This window comes from Oenanthe melanoleuca, chromosome 5 (assembly GCF_029582105.1).
Source record: "Oenanthe melanoleuca isolate GR-GAL-2019-014 chromosome 5, OMel1.0, whole genome shotgun sequence".
Lineage (NCBI taxonomy): Eukaryota > Metazoa > Chordata > Aves > Passeriformes > Muscicapidae > Oenanthe > Oenanthe melanoleuca.
Genome location: NC_079339.1, coordinates 4,135,210 through 4,155,755, shown reverse-complemented (window position 1 = coordinate 4,155,755; position 20,546 = coordinate 4,135,210). Strand labels below are relative to the sequence as shown.

Sequence of the window (20,546 nt, the reverse complement as noted above, 5' to 3'; positions counted from 1 at the left end):
TTTTAACAATTATTAAATTATTTTGGCCTCAAGGCCCAGCTAGACTGAGTTTTCAAATTTTCAGTCATTTATCTTGCAGTGCTTTCACTAGTGACTAACAATTTATTAAATTTAAGCTCTTCTAGTTTCATAATCTCAGTTTTTCAGCCAAAGTGGACATGCTAGATCTGCCTCTGGAAAGGTCAGTGGCTGAGGATGTAGAGTAAATGAGAAGATAACTAAACAACACTGGCATGAATATTTTACAAAATGGGAGTTTCTCTGAGATCCAGTTTTGCTAGGACTCATCCTTAAATCTTATTAGAAGACTGAATAATGAATTACTGATTTTAGCCATAGGTTGTCATGTATGACCCACATGTTGGAATTAGTGCAACCCTCTGGCTGGCTCCAGTACAAGGAAACACTTGAGCTTTAGTTGTAACAAAACTAGCCTGGAAATAGTTGAAAAAAATCCTTCAGTTTATTTCTTCAATAGCATTTGAGGAGAATGCAGTTCTAGCCAACCTAACTCACTTTCTCCTGACATTAACTGGATAAATTAAGATTCTCTTCTGTGGTGAATGACTTGAGAAGATGTTAAGTCTGTAGTGCATCCAGTGCTGCCAGACTTGTGAAATGCATGCAGAGCATGAGGATGCTGCTTTGAGTTCCTTCAGAAACATTCAGAGACCTGCTTGTCTTCAGAGTTAGAGATCTCTGAATCAGACATGCTCCAGCTATGACTAGAGAGGGTTTTATCATCCTCCCTCTGGCTATCCAGCCTCATGTTGGTGCTCTGAACCACTTCCACTCAGGAATTGCTTTACAGCCTTATGCATGGTGGTTAGACCCGAGACAAGCTGCTCAGCAGGGAGTGCAGCCCTGAGACACAAATGATGCCCTGGTACTCAGAGTTTTGTCCCAGCTATGGAAGCAGGAAGGGAAGGCATGACACAAGACAGCAAGCAGCCAGCCAGACTCAGCTGTAGGTTTTAATGAGATTGTAAAAGCAGTGCAAAAGGGATTGACACAAAAACTGAGTTCTCAGTTTCTTGACTAACTGCTTCACGCAAGCAAGGGAGTATCACTTACAGACTGCTGTTTCTGTTCTCATTAAAATCCCAGGACCACTTCCAGGGGTAGGGTGTGAACACAGGGGAAGTTACTTCAAGGATCAGACTGACATCTGCATCATAAAGATGATCACTGATAAAGCAAAAGCAATGCTGGGGCTCTTCAAAGACATACAAACTAAATGTGTCAACTGAGTCCATGAGTCATCTTTAAATTTTCATTTAGTCTGTTTCATTCAGTTATGAATTTTGTTTAAAACCAAATATATTTAATGAAAAAGTATATCCAGAGTTTTATCAAGATGAGAAGTTGAGTTTTATTTACAAACAGCAAGTTTTAGAAGAAATGTGTTTCACTGAAAGAGAGCACTGGGTGTGCTCTGCTTCCAAGATATTGCACCAGACAGATTATTTCCCTTTTTATGTGTCTTCTTTTTCAAAACTCAGCATGAATTATCAATTAGGAGGCATGATCATTATTCAATTTGGGTTTATTTTCTTTATTGCATGAAAGTGGATCCTTTTAGGCTGAAAACTACCACAGATAAAGAACTATCCTGAATTCGAAGTGGAATTTGCTACTCTGTCCTACAGCTTTTGCAATGAGAAGTTGTAAAGAAAGCTTGGATTCCCCAGAGGAAGCAAACACTGGTATCTCAGTGGCTGAAAGACCAGCCTGGTCTGCACAAGGCTCCTGTCAGGAGACTTTTTGCCATTCCTGGGTGTAGGCTCAGCCTGACCTCTCTTCTCTCTCTCCATCAGAGGGCAGCTGACAGACTCAGCTCAGTGACGTCCCTCACAACTTCTCCAAAGTCTGGATTCATTTCCAGTTCACCTTTGCACATTCCCTTCAGCCAGGAGTTGCTGGATAGTGTGTGGTGCAGATGCATTGCAGCTGCATCTGAGTGAGAGTCCACAACAAAACTCATGAAGCATTTCTTCTGAAGCAGCAGTGCTTCCAAAACCCAATTTGGACTGTCTGATCATTTCCCAGGTCTGCCAATAAATTCATAAATAGAAATCTGGCTTTTATTGCTATAGAGAGCAATAAATTGCTCCCTCTTGGTCACCTACAAGCTGGTAAATGCAGTAAAAGAAGTTATTAATTTCTAAAGCTGAAGAACTGAAGTTTGATTAAACATGCCTTGTCCCTCAGCTTCTAGAGGAAAGATTCTCTGCTTATATTTGTATATGAATTTTCCTCAGCATTGTAACCACGGATCTGGTGATTATTTTCTTTGTTGGTGTTATTCTTGGAGGTGTAATCTGTTCTGGTTTTATTTGCAGCAACCTTAGGCTGTTGTTTCTCAAAGTCCATCTGAAAAAAAGAAAGAAAACACCCTTGTAGGCTGAAGCCTGTATTCACTGCCTTTTTCCTTTGGTTAAAGGAAAATTATTAAAACAGTTTAAAAAGTGCAAGAGGAAAAGTGTTCATTCTGTGTGCCTGCTTAATGAGCTACAAAACCTTGAGACACGTGGGGAACTGCTGGCCCTGTGGCTGTGGAGGAGGAGAGGAGCAGCTGGGATGCTGGTGATGCAGCACTGGCTGCTCCTCTGCTGCTGCCTGGAGGGCAGAAGCTCAGAGGCTCTGCTGGGGATGGCAGCAGCCTGAGAGCTTCAGCAGCACCTGAGCTCTAAACTCGTTCTCTCTGGGCTTGCTGGAAGGTATCAGCAAGCTACAGCATTCCTGTGAGCTCAGGGGGAAAGGCTTTAGAGCCCACATGCTCATGAAGCTCGCTGAGCTACCTACACTGCCCAGTGTGTAAGGTGAGGTTTGTCCCTGCTCCAGCAGCCAAGCAGGGCGAGGTCAGACCCTGTTTCATGAGCTCCTGGCTTTCCCAAGGGCTTTTGGAGAGCCTGAATCCCTGTATTTGATGGAAATGGGAAAATAAGTAACCTGTTACTGGCCAGGGCTTGGCTGACCTCATGTCCAGCCCGTGGTGCTTGTGCAGCATCCCTCCCCTGGTTCAAACCAGGCTGGTGAGCTCCCTGCTCAGCTCTTGCCATCACACACGTGTTCCCACTGCTCCTGGCCACAGCAGGGCCCTGAGGGGCTCAGGAACTCACCTCCAGGCTGTCGTGCTGCACTCCACACCACAGCAGCATCCTGAGTCTTTTGGACCAAAAGCAGAACGGGTTGCAGACTGGCTTAATTAGCACTGGTGGGATGTCTTCTCCTTTGCTGGGTCCTGCAAAAAGAAAATAATAATAATAGTAATAATAATAATAATAATAATAACAACAATAACAATAATAATAGTAAGTGTGTCTATGGATAGCTCAGTATGAGCCTTGGGAGCCCCAGGTCATGAGGTGGGGGAGTAGGATCAGAGCCCACTGCCTGCTGCATTTTGGCTGTAGGAGTGGTGAAAAGGATAATGCAGCATAGTTCTTTGTGTCATGGAGAAGCAAAAGAGAGCTTTATATAAAGAAACATTACATTTATATAGGGTAGTTCATGCAAAACAGAATAGAAAAGGCTCATTGGTCCAAGAAGGAAACACCTCTTTGAAAACATGCTTTGTGCAACACATCACGTCTCTCACATACAGCAGGTGTTTAATCATTGCTCTAATTTATTGTTCTTGAGCAGCCTGAGAAACCCAAGGCTTCAAGGCTGCTTTTCCCTGGCTCCCAGCAGTATCCAACAACAACTGCCCTCTTCTGAGTCTGTGTCTGAAGTCACCAACTGGACTTTTTAAAAGCTTTTTTAACAGCTGAGTCAGCTTATGCAAAAGCATGTTTATTTATACATATACATATACATATACATATACATATACATATACATATACATATACATATACATATACATATACATATACATATACATATACATATACATATACATACATACAGATAGATAGATAGAGATGATACAGATATAGATATATAGATATAGATGATATAGTGATAGCTATAGATATATATATAGATAATATAGCTGATACAGATATAGATATAGATATAGATGATAGAGATATAGATGTAGATATAGATGTAGATATAGATAGATGTAGATGTAGATGTAGATGTAGATATAGATATAGATATAGATATAGATATAGATATAGATAGATATAGATATAGATATAGATATAGATATAGATATAGATATAGATATAGATATAGATAGATAGATATAGATATAGATAGATATAGATATAGATATAGATATAGATATAGATATAGATATAGATAGATATAGATATATAGATGATATAGATATAGATATAGATAGATAGATATAGATATAGATATAGATATAGATATAGATATAGATATAGATATAGATATAGATAGATAGATATAGATATAGATATAGATATAGATAGATATAGATATAGATATAGATATAGATATAGATATAGATATAGATATAGATATAGATATAGATATAGATAGATGTGTGTGTATGTTTGGAACACCAACCTGTTGCCAAGCTGATCAGCAGCCCTGTGATGGCACAGCCCAGGCAGCCGACGGCACTGAAGTACAGGTAGGACAGGGAGTACCAGGTGTCTGCCAGCACAGGCCTGTGGACAGGTGGCAAAAGCAGCTGGTGAGAAGCAGAGCTGCCTTCAGCTCGTGGCTGAGTGTGTAAAAACAGGGTCAGTACCTCTCTGCAGGCGCAGTGGGAGCTGGTGTCAGCAGCGCCTCGCTGCTGTTGGCCAGTGTGCAGTTGAGGGTCGACAGCTGCAGGGGGATGGCCTTGGCTGGGGGAGCAGGGTAAAGGAAAGAGCCAGTACCAGTCCAAAAAGCCAAGCTGATCCCAGCCAAGAGGCCTCCCAGAGCACCCTTGGGAATACAGAAAGGTGCTGTTAAAGGTGACACGTGGGAAATGCTTTCCTGTGAATGTGAGTTAGGCAGGAGTAGGCAATGATGGGCTATGGTGTAAATAAATTCTGTTCTCTCCCAGCTAAGGTATAAAACATGGTGCTGTAGTGCCCTCTATTTATAAAAGTTGAAGCAGAAGTGTGATTAAAGCTGTGGTACAGATTTTAGTTTTACTTCTGCTAACCTTGATGGGAATCCTGATGGGGCAATATGGAATGAGCTCGTGGTGTGTTTTGAGTGAAGGAATGAAGGCAAAGCTTTGAAATCACTCTGTGCGTCCCAAGGCTCGTTCAAGTATTGAATAACTTTTTCTTCTTAATGAAACTCAGAAACAAAAAAAAATAATTTAAGGAAACTCTCATGTGAATCTAATCACCAATTATTCCACAGTTGTGTAGACTGATAAATTTATGCAGGAAAAAGGCTTATATAAATAGATCTTAGATCCTCAGGCACTCAATCTGAAAAGCAGCTCAAAGACCCAAATAATTTTCAAAATGGAGTTTTGACCAAAAAACACTGAGAGATTTTCTTTCAGATCAGGATTTTTGTTTCCTTACCTTCCAGTTAGCACAGGGAAACACAATTCCCAGAGTAAATAATCCCAGCATTGGCCCCCCACACATCCCGTGGATGGAGAGGGAAGCCTGTGGGTGCAGAGAAGAAAGAGGAGTTCAGGGCAGCAGCTGAGGGGGAGCATGCCCAACTCTGATTTTGGTCTGCAATTTTCAGTGGAGAATGGTGAGGGAGAAGGGATGAGGAATGATTTCAGGGCCCAGTTAAAGAGGGAATCACACTCAGCATTGTTTCCTGGCTGTGAGTCAATAGTGAAGGAGTTAGGGGAATTTTTTCCTACTTATTCCTCTCAGCAAAATGTCCACAGAAGTGGTTTAGGTGGCTGAGCAGCCATCAGAGCTGGCAGCACTATTTGCTCAGTTCATTTCCTGCTCGTTCCTATTGCATTAATTGCATTTCAGAAGGAGAAGTACCTGCACCACTCCTCCCAGCAGGGATGCTGCTGCAGCCATGGAAGTGCACAGGACACCGTACAGCACACCTGGAAAGACAAGGAGCAGGGCTCTCAGCACTGGTGCTAACAAATGGTTTCTGGCAGCACAGAGGAATTTGCCTTTTTATTGGGTGTTTAGAGGGGTTGAGTTTTTTAGAGGGTCATTGAGTTTTTGGTTGGTTGATATTTCTTACAAAGTAGAACAGTGGCAATGAAATTAATTCAGAAGTTATGCCTCACATAGAAATGCTTCGGTTGTCTTTAAATATCACTTTAAATTAATCTACTAAATGAGTTGAGAAATTATAAAACAGGATGGCTGTCTTCCCTTTACACCAAGCTCATAAATTCATGGAAGGTGAAATTCTGTATGCAGGCAGTCTTGAGTAAAGCCAACCAAAACTTCTATGCTAGCACACCTTGGTTTCAGACATAAAAATTATTCTTCTAGGTCCAGAGTGAAAAAAATAACTAAGTAGTAAGCAGAAAAACAAGAATGGAGAAGATTAGTAGCAGTTACAGAAATAAAAAATATATGGGTTTGGCTCTTTTATGATATTTACAAACCTTAACAGAATTCTTATGGTATTATTATGGTAAAGGGTTATGGTCTTACTGCAATAATTGTAAGAAATAGCCTAAAAATTAAAATAATGTTGGATGCTTGATATGTTAATAATATTTTGTGAGTTTTTTTACTTTTTTGTTTTCATACTTCTTCTCTGAAAAGCATAATAACCTGCTTATGCAATAATCTGAGTTTGAATAGAAATTACTGTATTATTCTAAATAAATACTACCATAGAGTAATGTGGTAATAACTACATTGATATTCTTTCTGTGGTATGAAGAGTGTTTTTCCAATGATTTTGAGTAGTGGTTTTAATGCTAGTCTGGATTTGTTTCTCTGCCATAGGATGCTGATACTTAATGTTCACCTTGAGGGTTTGCAAAGTGTTACATTCCTGTGGAGGTTTCCAAAACACAAATTGTTTCTGGGGGAGTCTCTGCAGTGCCCTTTGCTGCTAAAGAAATGGATCTCATCTACAGTACCCACATAAAGCTTTGCTGATCCACGTGCTCATCTTCTCAGAGAGATTTGGGAAACCTTTCTTGATCAAGTCTTCAAAGGTAACAGTGGCTAAAGCATTGATGCTGGCAGCTACTGTGCTGTAGAAAGGGAGAAGAATGGCAGGTAAATAGGAAGAAATATGATCTGAAATCAAATTGTGTTTGTGAAGAAATGCTTCCTCTTTCTCAGCACTAATCCCTCCAAGAACTCTAGAGCTATGGTTCATTGTATTTTTCATAAATGGGGAGGTTTCTGCTACTTCTGCTTTGTGCTGGCAGGAAACAAGACAGAAACATATCCTAACTGACCCTTCCATTTACAAGGCAAAGACCTTAAATATAGGCATGTTCTAGAGTTAAAGCTTTACTCCCTTACAAATTGAAGGATGTGCAACTCACCACTTTTATACCCCTGGCTATGATAGTGGCAGTTAACTTAAGTAAAGACAATTTCACCATGAGCAGCTCCCAAGAGTATTTTGGGAAGTTAAACTCAGTTTTTCTATACTTTGTCTGTATTGATAACATTGTTTTAAATGTATTTGGGATAAAAAGATACTGCAGATGTGGAATTAGACTTTATGATAAACATAATCATAGTATAATGTAGGTTGGAAAAGACCTCTAAGATCACAAAGTCCATCTGTTTACCCAGCATGGTCAAGTCCACCACTAAACCAGGTCCCTAAGTGCCATATCCACATGTCTTTTAAATACCTCCAGGTACTCAAAACATAATTCAATAAAGAACTACTGCTCCTAGAATGATCCATATGTCTTTTAAATACCTCCAGGTATTTAAATCATAATTCAATAAAGAACTACTGCTCCTGGAATGATCTAAGAAAAACAGCCGGGCTTTTCTTAGGGTTTCATGTTTTGACCTCATTCTGGATCCTCAAGAAAAAAAGCTAAAAAGCCAATTCAGATTCACAAACCTTAGTGTTCCACTGAATGCACAGGCAACAAACAGCCCTGGGACTCCTGGCATCGAGGAAAAAATGTCCATAACAAAGTATGGCATGAGCTGGGATAGAAGGGACACAAGAGCAGCACAAGAAATTAATTAGGAGTTTCCTAGGTGATGGAAAAGAAGTATTTTATGCTTATGAGCATGTTGCTAAATCCTGGTGTTTTCCCAAATAACATGGTTTCAGATTTTGAGCAGAAGGTATGTCTTTTGGAAAAATGCTCAATTGAATTAGAACTGCAGGAGTGCCAGAACAGATATTATTGTAGTAGCCCTGATCTGGCACCCAGCTTAGTCCCTGAGTGCTGAAAGGACATAGAGCATTGCACAGAATTCAACTGATACACCTGATATATCTGAGCCCAAAGCTGCTCCTAACTATTGCAAGGGACGTCTTACCTGATCAGGAGCTGAAATGAAAGCAGCAGTCCAAGGGTCACAACTCTTGTAATGGGAGTACATCACCAACCCACAAAACACTGCACACATTAGGACTGTCCAGAGTCCCAATAAATTCAGGTAAAGTGCTCTAGAGCAAAAGAGAGAAACTGTTTAATGGAAGACAAATAAAAAAGTTCTTACAAGATATTTATTCTGAACTTTTTGAGGAGATTAATCCCAACTGGTTATATAATTCAAACTGGTAATAATTCAAAGTAATACTAAAAATTAAAAAAAAAAATAAAAAAATAAAAAGGAAAATTACACCATCCTTATTCCATAGGGCAAAGATAAAGTTTCCAAGCAGCTCCACAGAGCTGGAAGAGTCAAGTAGCCCCTACAGCAAATGGGCTGCACTCAGTGCTGGATCTGTCACTCCTGCCCCTTGGAACAACAGGTTTTTTCCTGTTGGAAGATGCTGATGCTGTCCTCCCTTCAGAGCACAGAGAATATTATTTCCCTTTATTATTTTATTATTTTGCCATGCAAAGTACCAGTCTGGGCTGTTTTCTGCTGTCCCATGGTGTGACACAGCTGCCAGGGTTTGTGTGGCTGTGGGTCACAGCCCTGCAGGCTCTGAGAGCTGCCAGGTTCCACAGAGCCCACATCCTGGGCAGACCTCACCTTGTTCAGAGTGTGCCACCAGGAAACAAGGGTTAGCCCAGCTTGTTTCTGGTGATGCTCTCAGTGTGACTTCTGAATGCTTTTCAGACACTGAATTTTCTACAGGATAAATTCATGCAGACAGTCATGACCTTCAGAAAAAATTAACATGTTTACAGGCAGCAAAAAAGCTAACTGTTGGGAAAAGGAAAAGAATTACCACCTTTATTCTTTAGCCACATGTGCAAGCAACTGGCCCTAGGTGAGTGAATAAAATGTGGTTGTTTAGTAGAATATGTCTGGCTGTGCAAATACTGCTGAAGTTGAGGCAGGCAGCAAGCTGGAGACTGCACATCTATATTGTGAACTTTCACTTTGTCCTTCATTGATTCTGGTTATTCTAATGCTGCAGAATTTCAAGAAATTATAAAGATTTAATTTTATTTAGGTAATACCTTGTACTGTAGTACCCCACTAAATCAGAATAACTTTTAATCCAGTATAACATAAACACAGCTCCAACAGAAACAATTTTACAGTGAGGTTGTAGGTAGCACAATTTCTGTGTTGGTATCTTTGCCATACTTTCCTTCTAAGGGTTAGTTTATCAGCCTGATCATGAATTAATAAGCTGCAAAAGATAGATTTTTCTTTTTCCTCTGTATATAATTTTTGAGCCAGAGGTAGTAAGTCTGTCAGAGTAAAATTAATCTACTACTACCTAATTGTATCCCAATATTTATTTAGTATAGCTGGCAGAGTAATTCTTGATCAGTTGCAGGAAAAGTTGATGTCAGGCAGCTTACAGTTTGGCATGCTTTTCTGATTTGCAGGAAATGCATCTCTGTATTGTGGACTGATTGACTCCATAGAGTCCCAGCCATGTAAATGTTCCCCCAATAACAATTGTCCAGAAGGTGTGTCGTCTCAGAGGATCAACATCAAAGCTAGAAGAAAGAAAAAAGAAGCAATTCAGTTTTCTATTTAAACACATGTTTTTCAGCAAGAGGTGGGTGATTTTTTTCAGAACTATCTGTCATGCCCTACCATCTGAATCAAAAATTCTGCATTGGTAATAAAATGTTTTCCAAAGCAGACAACAGCTGATGTGTTCAGGTTTGGAAGTTTTTTACTTTCATATTGGAACACATTGTTTTCAAGTCAGGATAAACAAATATCACTCAGACCTAGTCACAGAATCACTTCATGGAGATTAATCAAATTTCTGGGGGTGCTTATGCTCAGATATCATATTGTAGCAGACCTACAAGCCATCCTGCCTGGGACCCTCTCTTCTGTAAGGAAAAAAGGTTGATGGCCAAAGTCTAAAAAATCCAGTAAGTTTAAAAACACATCATTATGATGTAACTTCTTTTACAATAAAGTGCTTCAGCTGCTGTGTTATCTTTTGTGCAACAGAATTCTGTTAATCAGCAAATCTAACTCGTGCAAGTGTATCTTTCTGTCTCAAAGGTGTCATCTTTGCAGTTCTCTGTATCTAGAGATAACATTTGTCCCTGCTGCTGGATTCTGTCACTGACTTGCCTTGATTAACCAGCAAATGCCCCAGACAGCCAAAGGAAAATCAGATTTCTATCCCAGTGCATAAGTGCACTAGTGCTAGCTGCTGTGGTGAGTGTCATAGTGTCAGTTTTATGAATAGAAAATTAAATATTCACACAGTGAGCCACTGGGTTTAGCCCAGCTGACTAGAACATGGTGCTAACTGCATCAGGGTTTCATGTTTTATCCCTGAATGGGCTGTTTACTTATGACCTGGACTTGTTGATCCTTTTGGATCCCTTCCAACTCAGAATATTCTGTGTATTAAATAATTGGGCTCTATTTGTAACAGCATAAGAAAAAATGGCAATTCTCCCTTTCAGTCCAGCAGATCTTTGATTTCTTGAAAGAATTAGGCTTTTCTGAAGGTCAAGTGCATTGCCAACAGCTGAGGAGATGAGGAGTGGATTTCTCTGAGCCACCAAGGCTGTTTAATAACAAGCCTGTGTATTTTTGGCTTACTGAGGGTATGGTTTCTAAACATCAGATATACAGAAAGGAATGGTTTGCACCATTTGGAATGGTTTCTAAACATCAAATACACAGAAAGGAATGGTTTGCACCATTTGTTTCTTACTCAAATATGTTCAGCCGAGATCCTCCATGGGCATCCTCCCAGACTTTGGCAGATCCTCCATTCAGACTGGTTCCTCGAATCAACACTGTCATGAAGCCAGCCACCATGACAACCATTTGAAATGCATCTGTCCAGACAACAGCTTTTAATCCTCCCTAAAACAAAGAGAAACTCTATACCCCCAATCTCCTGCTGCTCAAGTACTGAAAAATGTGAAATCCTCCTTCTTTTGACAGCTCATAACCTGCATGCACAGCACCTGCACATCAGGCTCTGCTTTCTCCCACAAAGTTTGTGGTTTTGCAGGTTGGACAATTTCACAGCCTAAATACTTTGTCCATGGGCACAGAAAAATACCTGACTTTCAGTTAAATGGGTTTTTTTCTGCCTCCTTTATATGCATTTGAAGGACATATCATGGTGTGGAGCAAAAGCTTAGGGAGTTTAGGCCTGTTGCTGCATCTCACAGGACTCCCTTCATTCCCAGAGCCCAGCCACCCACAACTGGCCTCACACAGAAAAATCTCTCTGGAAAGTTTGCCACAGCTGCCTTCGTATGTGATCAAGCCAGTACCAGAGAATATGATAAGTGTTTTCAACAAGAGTGGAGAGATATATTGAAAAAACTCATTAGTGGCAATGAGAATGGTGTTCAGTTTGTGCCCTGAGCCCCAGGGCTCTCTGCTTCACTGAAAATATCAATAAAATATATTCATTTTGGAATTTGGAGTCTTGTGCTGTTTCCACTCACAAGTAAAGCTCTCTGACCTGTTGATTTTCCTTCCTAGGTTTTAGCACTTTGCTCTTGAGCACAATTTCATTACATTTTTCTTCAGCCTATAACTTGTAAAAGATAAAAATCATCTTCTCAAAAGATGGGAGGGGAAGCTCATTGCCTCCTTGTCTGGACTCTTCTGAAGATGTCTGGTTTAAACATGGAGACATACAGCAGAGCATTAGAGAGGATTATTTCCCCTCCAAATAGACTTCTCAATAACACAGAGTGTAGAAGGATTTTCTCTCTGTGCTCTGCACAGGAGCCATCCTTCTCTGATAGTCTGTCACCTTTAAAGGGTGGTCAGATTAACCATCTATGCTCCAGCTGTGCAGTCATGGCTGGTCACTTACCAGAGTGCAATAGAAAGTGCAGACAATTCCTGTGGCAGCCACAGAACCCCAGAGATCAAATCCAGTGACTGTGAAACCAATAAAAACAAAATTGTTGGTGCAATGGATGTAAGTCATCTGGAAGGCAGCAGAAGAGCTACAACCCTTTAGCTATAGAAGGATAAGAGTAACCATTAATTTTAATCTTTGGAGTCTATTAGGAGCTTTGCTGGATTGTTCAAGTTTTGTAGAGCACAGTTTTGCATTGTTGTTTTCTTCCAAATTGAAATTAACTTACTTCCAAGCAAAAGTAACACTTAAGAATACTTGCATAAAGCAAAAATGGGGGGACAGAGTTTTATAGGCAATACTTCACTTCTGTTCTTAGTCCAGAACTTTGTCTTGAGAAATCAAGTTCTTCAGAGATTCCAAAAAATCCTAAGACAAAAATCCCTAAGTAAATTCCATTACCTGCACCTAAGAATGATTTAATGCTACCATGTGCTTCATTAAAACAACTTTCTGTGTTCATTTTGCTTTGTAAAGTTTCATGGAATTCAGCTGCATGACAGAGGAAGAAAAGAAATGAACAATGAAAAGAGCCTCACCATCTCTGCCCAAGCAGTTTTGTACAATCAGGATTTGGGCTGTGATGATTCCTTGTGCCCTATGACAGTAAAATTACAAATCCCTTCTGTGGTGGATGCTCATGCCTAGTTTGCAAATATTAATGGAAGGAGTCTGGGGACAGACAGAACAGATTCATCTCTGGCAATGGGGAAAGAGTTGTGCCTGTGGAAATGTGAATAAAGGGACAGGGATGGGGGAATCAAAGTGCACAGTATGGTCTTGGATCATCAGCTTGTACTGTGAACTTTGGGATGTTGGGAAATTGTTTGCTTCAAATCTCTTTGGGTGGTTCTGAGTGGAAAGGAGAGCAGAGGAGCCTGGGGAGTCAGAAATAAAAACCTGCAAGGTGGGGGCAAAAACCTTCTTACAGAGCCTTGGGGGAGGGCTGGGCTTTGGTCTTTTTCTGGTTTTGTTACTTCATTTACTCAAGCAATCCTTTGGTATTGGGGTGCAGCATGAGAACTCACCTTGGTTGAGTGCCAGTGATGGAGCATAGACCACTATTCCTGTGTAAAGGATCTGAAGGAGAAAAATTACCTATTTGAATGCTCAGTGATAACACTTGTATTTAGAGCAGGGCTCTGAGCAAAATGCCAGGTACAGAGATTTCTTTAGATCAGTTTGTATTGTACATGGCTTTCTGTTTCAGCCCTTAAAAATTAAAATCTTGTGTTTAATTCCTTTCCGAGGGAAGGACCATTATCTGTCTTTGTATTGCTTCTTTCTCTGCTGCTAGGACAAATAGATGACAAAATATCCTCATCAAATAGAAAAAGGGTATCTCCAGAAAACACAAATAGTGATACAGAAATAAAGTTGCATTGATCTTAGAAATTAAATTTTCATTTTTTTCCATTCAATCCCTTTTGAAGTAACTGACTCAATACCCTTTACATGTAAGATCAGAGAGAACTGATGGAGAAACAAAGCTTCAAAGTCAATAAGCATTCAGATCTATTGCCAAATGTTTGGGAATTATTAAAATGGGAATTAATGCAGAAGGAAATGTCTCCTAATCTCCCATCAAATCCCATCTTTCCACTAAATATACAACCAATGTAACCTTTCAAGTGAGACCAAGAATGTGCTGTGAGAGTATAGCACAATGTCTGAGTGTTAACAACAACTAAAATGGCATTCTTAACAGGAGAAGTTAGGGAAGTTAGACAGCTAAAAATATAATCATATTTTCTTTTTTAGCATTCATAGTCCAAGTGAAAAAATTCAGAAAATAAAAAAAAGAGTGCTCATTAAAAGATCTCATTATAAAAATGTGCTGTGTGAGGCTAGTCTGTGAAAATCAATGTTGTGTGAAATTAGCACAAAAAAGAGTCAATGTTATCTTACCGTCTGCAGGATGTAAATCAATGTTGCAGCAAGACGAACAATCTTGTTAAATCTTAACTCCAAGTACTAGGAAAAAGTGTAATCTCAGTAAAGTGCACATGTAGCATCTGTGACACAGATGTCACCCTGCTGCTTGCCCTGAGTAACAGCTCACCCTGAAAGTGAATTACAGCTGGCACTGCTGCTGTGAGCAGTTAATGAGAAAAGCAGGATTGTCATGAGGCATAATGATAATCACATTTAAAAAAACCTTCTCATCTGTACCATGTACTTGAATTCTCTATTGGGTTGCAGCAATCAATACCTACTGTGTACCAGGAATAACTGGAAGATCCCAAGAACTACAAAGAAATTTAACTTCAAATCAAAATATATTCCAACCATACAATGAGGAAACTTGAGCATAAATAGCATCAGCTCCAAAAAGTGGAGGAGGAGCAAATGATGAGGCAGCAACAGGGAGATTCCCAGTGCATGAGCTGAGCTGGCTTTCCCACTTGTGTCTCAGCCTAAAGCCAAATCTGCACATCACCAACATGGAGAGCAAGAAGGGGAACCCTAGGGACTTCCAGATCAAGGATGCAGAGAGATGTTGCCACCTTCAAAAGAACTGCAGGGCTGAGCAGCTCCATTGCCCAGGTTTGGAGCTGGATCAGGGATGAGCAGCTCCAATGCCCAGGTTTAGGGCTGGATCAGGGATGAGCAGCTCCCATTGCCCAGGTTTGGGGATGGATCAGGGATGAGCAGCTCCCAATGCCCAGGTTTGGGCTGGATCAGGGATGAGCAGCTCCCAATGCCCAGGTTTGGGGATGGATCAGGGATGAGCAGCTCCATTGCCCAGGTTTAGGCTGGATCAGGGATTAGCAGCTCCATTGCCCAGGTTTGGGCTGGATCAGGGATGAGCAGCTCCATTGCCCAGGTTTAGGCTGGATCAGGGATGAGCAGCTCCATTGCCCAGGTTTAGGCTGGATCAGGGATTAGCAGCTCCATTGCCCAGGTTTGGGCTGGATCAGGGATGAGCAGCTCCATTGCCCAGGTTTAGGCTGGATCAGGGATGAGCAGCTCCATTGCCCAGGTTTAGGCTGGATCACCACTGGGGTCTCTGCAGATCTCCATGCAGGGAGGATTTCCTTGTGCCATGGTCCCAAGTGCTCCCCAGCAGACACCAGGCATGGGCTGTACAAGTTTTTCTCTCTTCTACAAATCTCTTGGCTGTGCACCTTGTACTGCCAAAGCATCTTTTTTCTCATTTTCTCATGCTGGTCTTGTGTTTCTTGCATAATAAACCCCTCAGTCTGCCATATGAATATGTGGCTGGTTTATGTAACTTGACCTATTTCTAAAAATAATTCATGAAGCCAACAGTCATCTTTCCAGTAATTAATTCTCTGATATTGGATCAAAACCTACTAGATAATGCAACTACTTGCAGCAATGGCCAATTTTACTCTTCACTGAAAATCTTTGCAAATACCAGACAGATCTGTTTGACCAAAGCCCTTCCTTGGTTTTGGGCTCAGTGAGCACGAGCAGCCTTTCTGTTACCAGAAACTTCCTTGTGAACTAACCCAGTTTCATCATCCAATTCTTGCTTAAACTTAATTCTTGAGGCTACCCACAGAGTGGAGCAGCCAAACGTTCAGGGGCTGGCTGAAGGGAGGAAGGGGCCATCCCAAACCCTCAGGAGATGCCCTGAGGATGTGCAGGTTATAATGAGCTGCATCATGAAGGAAAAACTCTATAAAATTCAGAAGTCATTAATTACATTTCCTAAAGAATGCCTGAAATGATTCTCCAGCCCTGACTTTTTTTCTTCTTCCTTTTTTATTTTTTGAACAGGCCCACCACCTTCCTTCTCTTCCTCCCACCTCAGCTGTTTAGATATAGTAACTTGGCCAAAATTACCATTTCTAGACTAAGTTTGAATTGCATAGTATTAAATGCTGTTGTTAAAGTCTGTCTCTCTATACTAGAGCAGAATACTCAAAGGACCAGAAGCACTTGGATACACTTAAATATTTTCCAGCTTAAATTTTCCAACTTAATTTGGTGCTGTGCATAAACCCATATCCTGTGCTACATGTGCATAAAAGGAGCTCTGATTCTTTTGATTTCAACTTATGCAATACAGTAATATATTAATAAAATAAATAGTTTAGATAATGCAAATTATTTCTAAAAATAATTAGCGTATCAATATATTTGTTCTGTAAAACACTGCAGAAAGATTTCTGTCAAAGATTTTTCTCAAAAAAACGTGTGCATGACACTTAGTTATGCTCGACTAGTGCCTTAATTTCGTTTTTACTTACCTCATAAGTGCTTGTGATGCCAGATCTGTAAAAAACAGGCAGGTAGAGCTCAGCAGTGAGGATGATGACGAGGGTGTAGGAGAGGAAGAAGAGCACAAAGGATGCTCCGTAGCGATAAACCTCAGAGGGTGTGCCCAGCACTGTCACTGCTGACATGAAGCTTGATGTGAGAGAAAAGGCTATGGGTCCACATGTCATCTGCTTACCACCCACCAAAAACTCCTTGGAAGTTTTCTTTTTCCTCTCTTTGACTGCAAAAAAGACTCCAATGCTGGCAGAGATTAAAAACAGCGCTGCAAACACAACGTAGTCCCAGGCCACGAATTTTTTTACTTCTGGTGCCACAAAGTTGGGCATGGCACCAGCTGTCCAATTCTCTGGTGGAGGATCCTGGTGTGCTGTGTCTGCTCTGACCAGATCAGCTGCAGCTTGTCTGCAGCTCAGCAATGGCCAACAATGAACTGAAAACTCTCCAACCAGAAGGGTTCTTCTACCCCAGCCCAGTTCTAGGGGTTAAAGAAAAGGTGGCTAAGGATGAGTTAAGGAGGAATGCACTTGGACCCTGGCACTGTGGGTGCTTCTGCCAGGCAAGCTGAAATAAGGGACCTAGCTGTGAAATCTCTAGCACAATCCCTTTTCATCTGTGATAGATCTGTGATGTGTCAATTGAAGGTTAAACATTAGCCTGGCACATTGACTGGATCCAACTCTTTTCTAACATCTCAGCATTTTTAAATAATGAGAGGAATAGAGAAAAAATAAAAGAGAGAGAAAGGAATGAAAGCCCAGTGCACAAACCTGTCGTCTCACTAGTGAGTTTGTTCTCAGAGAAGTTATTTCTTCATATGGTTAAAAACTGATTCTGAATGCCAGCAGCAGGCTGTGCAGCTGTCCCTGCACATGCTGAGTGTGCTCCTTGGCAGAGTCTCTGCAGCTTAAGGCTGAAACAACTGAAGGAACTGAAGGGTTTAATGGTTAAAACTCATTGTGGTGCTTTTCTTCAGCTTTGTCTTGGTTAAGGTCTTGGATCCTTCTCAAGCCATCAGCAAATAGAGGAATTCTTTCTTTGTCAGTAGCAACTTAGTGTGTGTCCAGACCTGAAGCCTTGCCTGTTCCATCCATTGCCTGGGAGAAGGATTTCTGTCCATGTGTGCAATTTTATGGCTGGTGTTGGTGAGGCTGAGTGTGAAAGGGGAGCTGAAAGTCCCTTTTTATTGCTAAATGTGAACTGAAAAAGACAAACAAAACCCCCAAAACAATGTGCAGAGGCACCTCTTTAAAGGTGCTGCTGCACTATAGAGAAGAGACTTTTGACCCACCTGAGTTGAAAGTGTGAAGCTCAGGTTTGGGCTCTGTGACCCTTCCCTCTGTGAAAGCCAGGATATGGATTCAGCTCTCACACCCCTGTGTCCTGCAAGCTGTGGGTGCTGGGATGGAGGAGCCAGCTGAGACAGCAATCAAACACTTTCCATTGTGTGGAGCAGTCAAAGTGACTCAGTAGGCAACGTTCTGAGATGTGTCAGAGCTGTATCAAGTATGCAACCATCACTAATAAATATTTCTCTTTTGTACAGACCAAATGCCTTAAAGTATTATATTCTTTATTAAAAAAAAAAAAAAAAAAAAAAAAAAAAAAAAAAAAAAAAAAAAAAAAAAAAAAAAAAAAGAGCCAAGTATTCCTCTGCTTTTGAGAGGATGTTCTTCTTAAATTTGAGCTGCTGAGCTGCATTATGCAAATAAGACATCATGATGTTGGGAGGGGGGAGAACTGTTTATGAAGCCTGGGATAAAAAATGAAAATATAAAGCAAATGAAAAAATAATCATCTGAGTCAGAAGGTTTTTCTCCTGGTCATGTTACCAAAGAAACTCTGAGTGGAAGATCCTTGTAATATCCATCCTGGGAAAATAAGTGTAGTGTAAAAAATTCCTATTGGCATAAATATAAGCCTGCAGCAATTTTTTAAAAATTATGAATGTTTTTTCTAGCAGAAAAGTGAGTATTTTTTGGATGATAGTATTTTACATAAAGTAGGAAAAAACTAATGGAATAGCTGAATAGAAACTGAAAATCAAGCTAGAAATTTATGTATTTATCATGCCAGTCTTCTGACACATTTTCAGCATCACATCATGGGGTGGCTCAGAATAACCACTTTGGCTAAATCTCACACAGAAAAAAGAATATAGCTTAGAAATACAATTTCTGGAGAAAAAAATATTTTTAAACAGTATGGAAGCATTTGGTGTTCTGTCATGATGTTATTCTGTATGTAGGAATAAATGGTATTTTATTTAGCTGAAATAATGAGATTTTTTAGAAATGTATTCATGGAAACTCTCATTCTCCTCACAGGGTGTACACTTTACATAGTATCCATAAACAGCAACAGCCTCTAAATATTACTGTAAAAAAAAAAAAAAAAAAAAAACAACAAAAACGTGTCTTTCTCTAAGGAAAGAATTTCCAACACCTAGGTCAGAATGTTTCTCTATTTGGTATATTGGGTTTCCACTAGAAATCATTTAAAGTGCAACTGTCAGGTAAATAAAAACCTGTGCAGTACTGAAGGTTATTTTTTTCTTCTAAAAATGCAGATAATAGAATAAATTCTGTGAATAATTTTTTTTGCTAAATGATAAACAACTCTTTTGCTGTATCCCAATACATGACTGAATTATTTTCTTATTCCTTTTTAATATTTTTCAATATCAAGCTGTGAAAAATTCACATAAATAGGCACTGGAGGATTCAAGTCACATTTGACTGGATAGGTGAAAAAGAAGAGATAAACAGTTTATTGAGGAAAAGTAAATTTCTAGAGCAAAAACATGCACTGAAACGTGTGTCTTACAGAAATCCTGTTAAACTGAGGGGTTATTATCTTCCCTTGACAGTGGACTTTGGTTTTGCTGAAGAGGCTCTTCTTTAATGATTACTCTTTCTGCAGGAAGTCATGCCCATTTATCTATAAACAGATCATTATTGTGCAGTGGTATGAGGAACTGGAGGTATTGCTCAGAGTTTCAGAACAGATCATTCTCTAGGGACACAGAGTCCTCCCAGGGATTGTTTTTCCCTGGAAGTGCCAGGTCACATCAGGGCACAGTGGTCAGACCCATCCATCCTTCCCTCTGTTTTCACTGTAGGATGCAAAGTTTGTGGAGCTGCTGCAAACACAGCTGTTCATTTGGTGAGCATTTTCCAGGAGAAAAATGCATGGCTTATACTGAGAATTGGATTTTCTCCTACAAAGGCAGCTGGAAATTTGAATGGGAAGCAACAACCCAAAACACTGGGTTTTGAATAGTCATATTATCAAGGAAAAAAAAAAAAAATCAGCTTAAAATCATCTGTCAGTTATAATTTACCCCTCCCCTACTGCAGTGGTGAGGGTCCCTCTGTGGCTGCAGTTTCCCAAGGCCCCAAGTCCTTCAGTTCCCTGGAATTTCACTGTAGAGGGAAAAGTGGGATACAGAAAAGTGGTTTAGTGCCCAGGGAGCATCTTCCCCTGGAGCTGCAATCGTGGGCAGGCACCAGGGCAGGGCAAGGATGAGCCATGAGACCTGGGAGTGCTCCAAATCAGGATGGGCATCCCCAGTCCCACCCCCAAGGAGCATTTGCCACAGTGCCTCTGTGGAAAATAGAGATAAGCAAGCTAATCATTTTCCAGAAATGGCACAGATATGATGTAGAAAGGTGTTTCTATCACCCAAAGTAAGTGACTGGCTGTGGCAGTCAGTCACAGGCTGGACAGCCCAGGAAATAATGCTGATAACATAACTAACTTCTGAGAAGAATAGACCTATTTTCTGTTTGGCTTACAGCTTTGCAGACTAAAGCTGTTAAATTGGGTTTTTCCTTTTAATTGCTGAAGAAGCCAAGAGGTTGTAAAACCTGTGGACTGGCAGAGGGACCAGCTGTGAATTCCACTGTACCTCAGCAAAAAACAAGGACTGATCAAAATAGCAGCGTTGCAATTCTACCTTGTTTTAAAATGAGGGAAAAGGTACAGCACAAGTAA

General features: G+C 40.4%; 1 protein-coding gene across 1 annotated transcript; it reads right to left on the bottom strand.

Annotated features, from left to right (window-relative positions):
• Nucleotides 1–960: 960 nt before the first annotated feature.
• Nucleotides 961–17,144, bottom strand: SLC5A12 (solute carrier family 5 member 12). The gene is made up of 15 exons (XM_056493774.1): nucleotides 16,523–17,144; nucleotides 14,211–14,276; nucleotides 13,331–13,382; nucleotides 12,255–12,322; nucleotides 11,127–11,281; nucleotides 9,793–9,933; nucleotides 8,342–8,471; nucleotides 7,911–7,999; nucleotides 6,959–7,071; nucleotides 5,882–5,949; nucleotides 5,453–5,539; nucleotides 4,675–4,853; nucleotides 4,488–4,591; nucleotides 3,123–3,244; nucleotides 961–2,373 (listed from the first exon to the last, which is right to left on the bottom strand). Exons 1-15 carry the CDS (start codon nucleotides 16,877–16,879, stop codon nucleotides 2,215–2,217), a joined length of 1,890 nt encoding a protein of 629 aa, XP_056349749.1. The 5' UTR covers nucleotides 16,880–17,144; the 3' UTR covers nucleotides 961–2,214.
• Nucleotides 17,145–20,546: the final 3,402 nt, after the last annotated feature.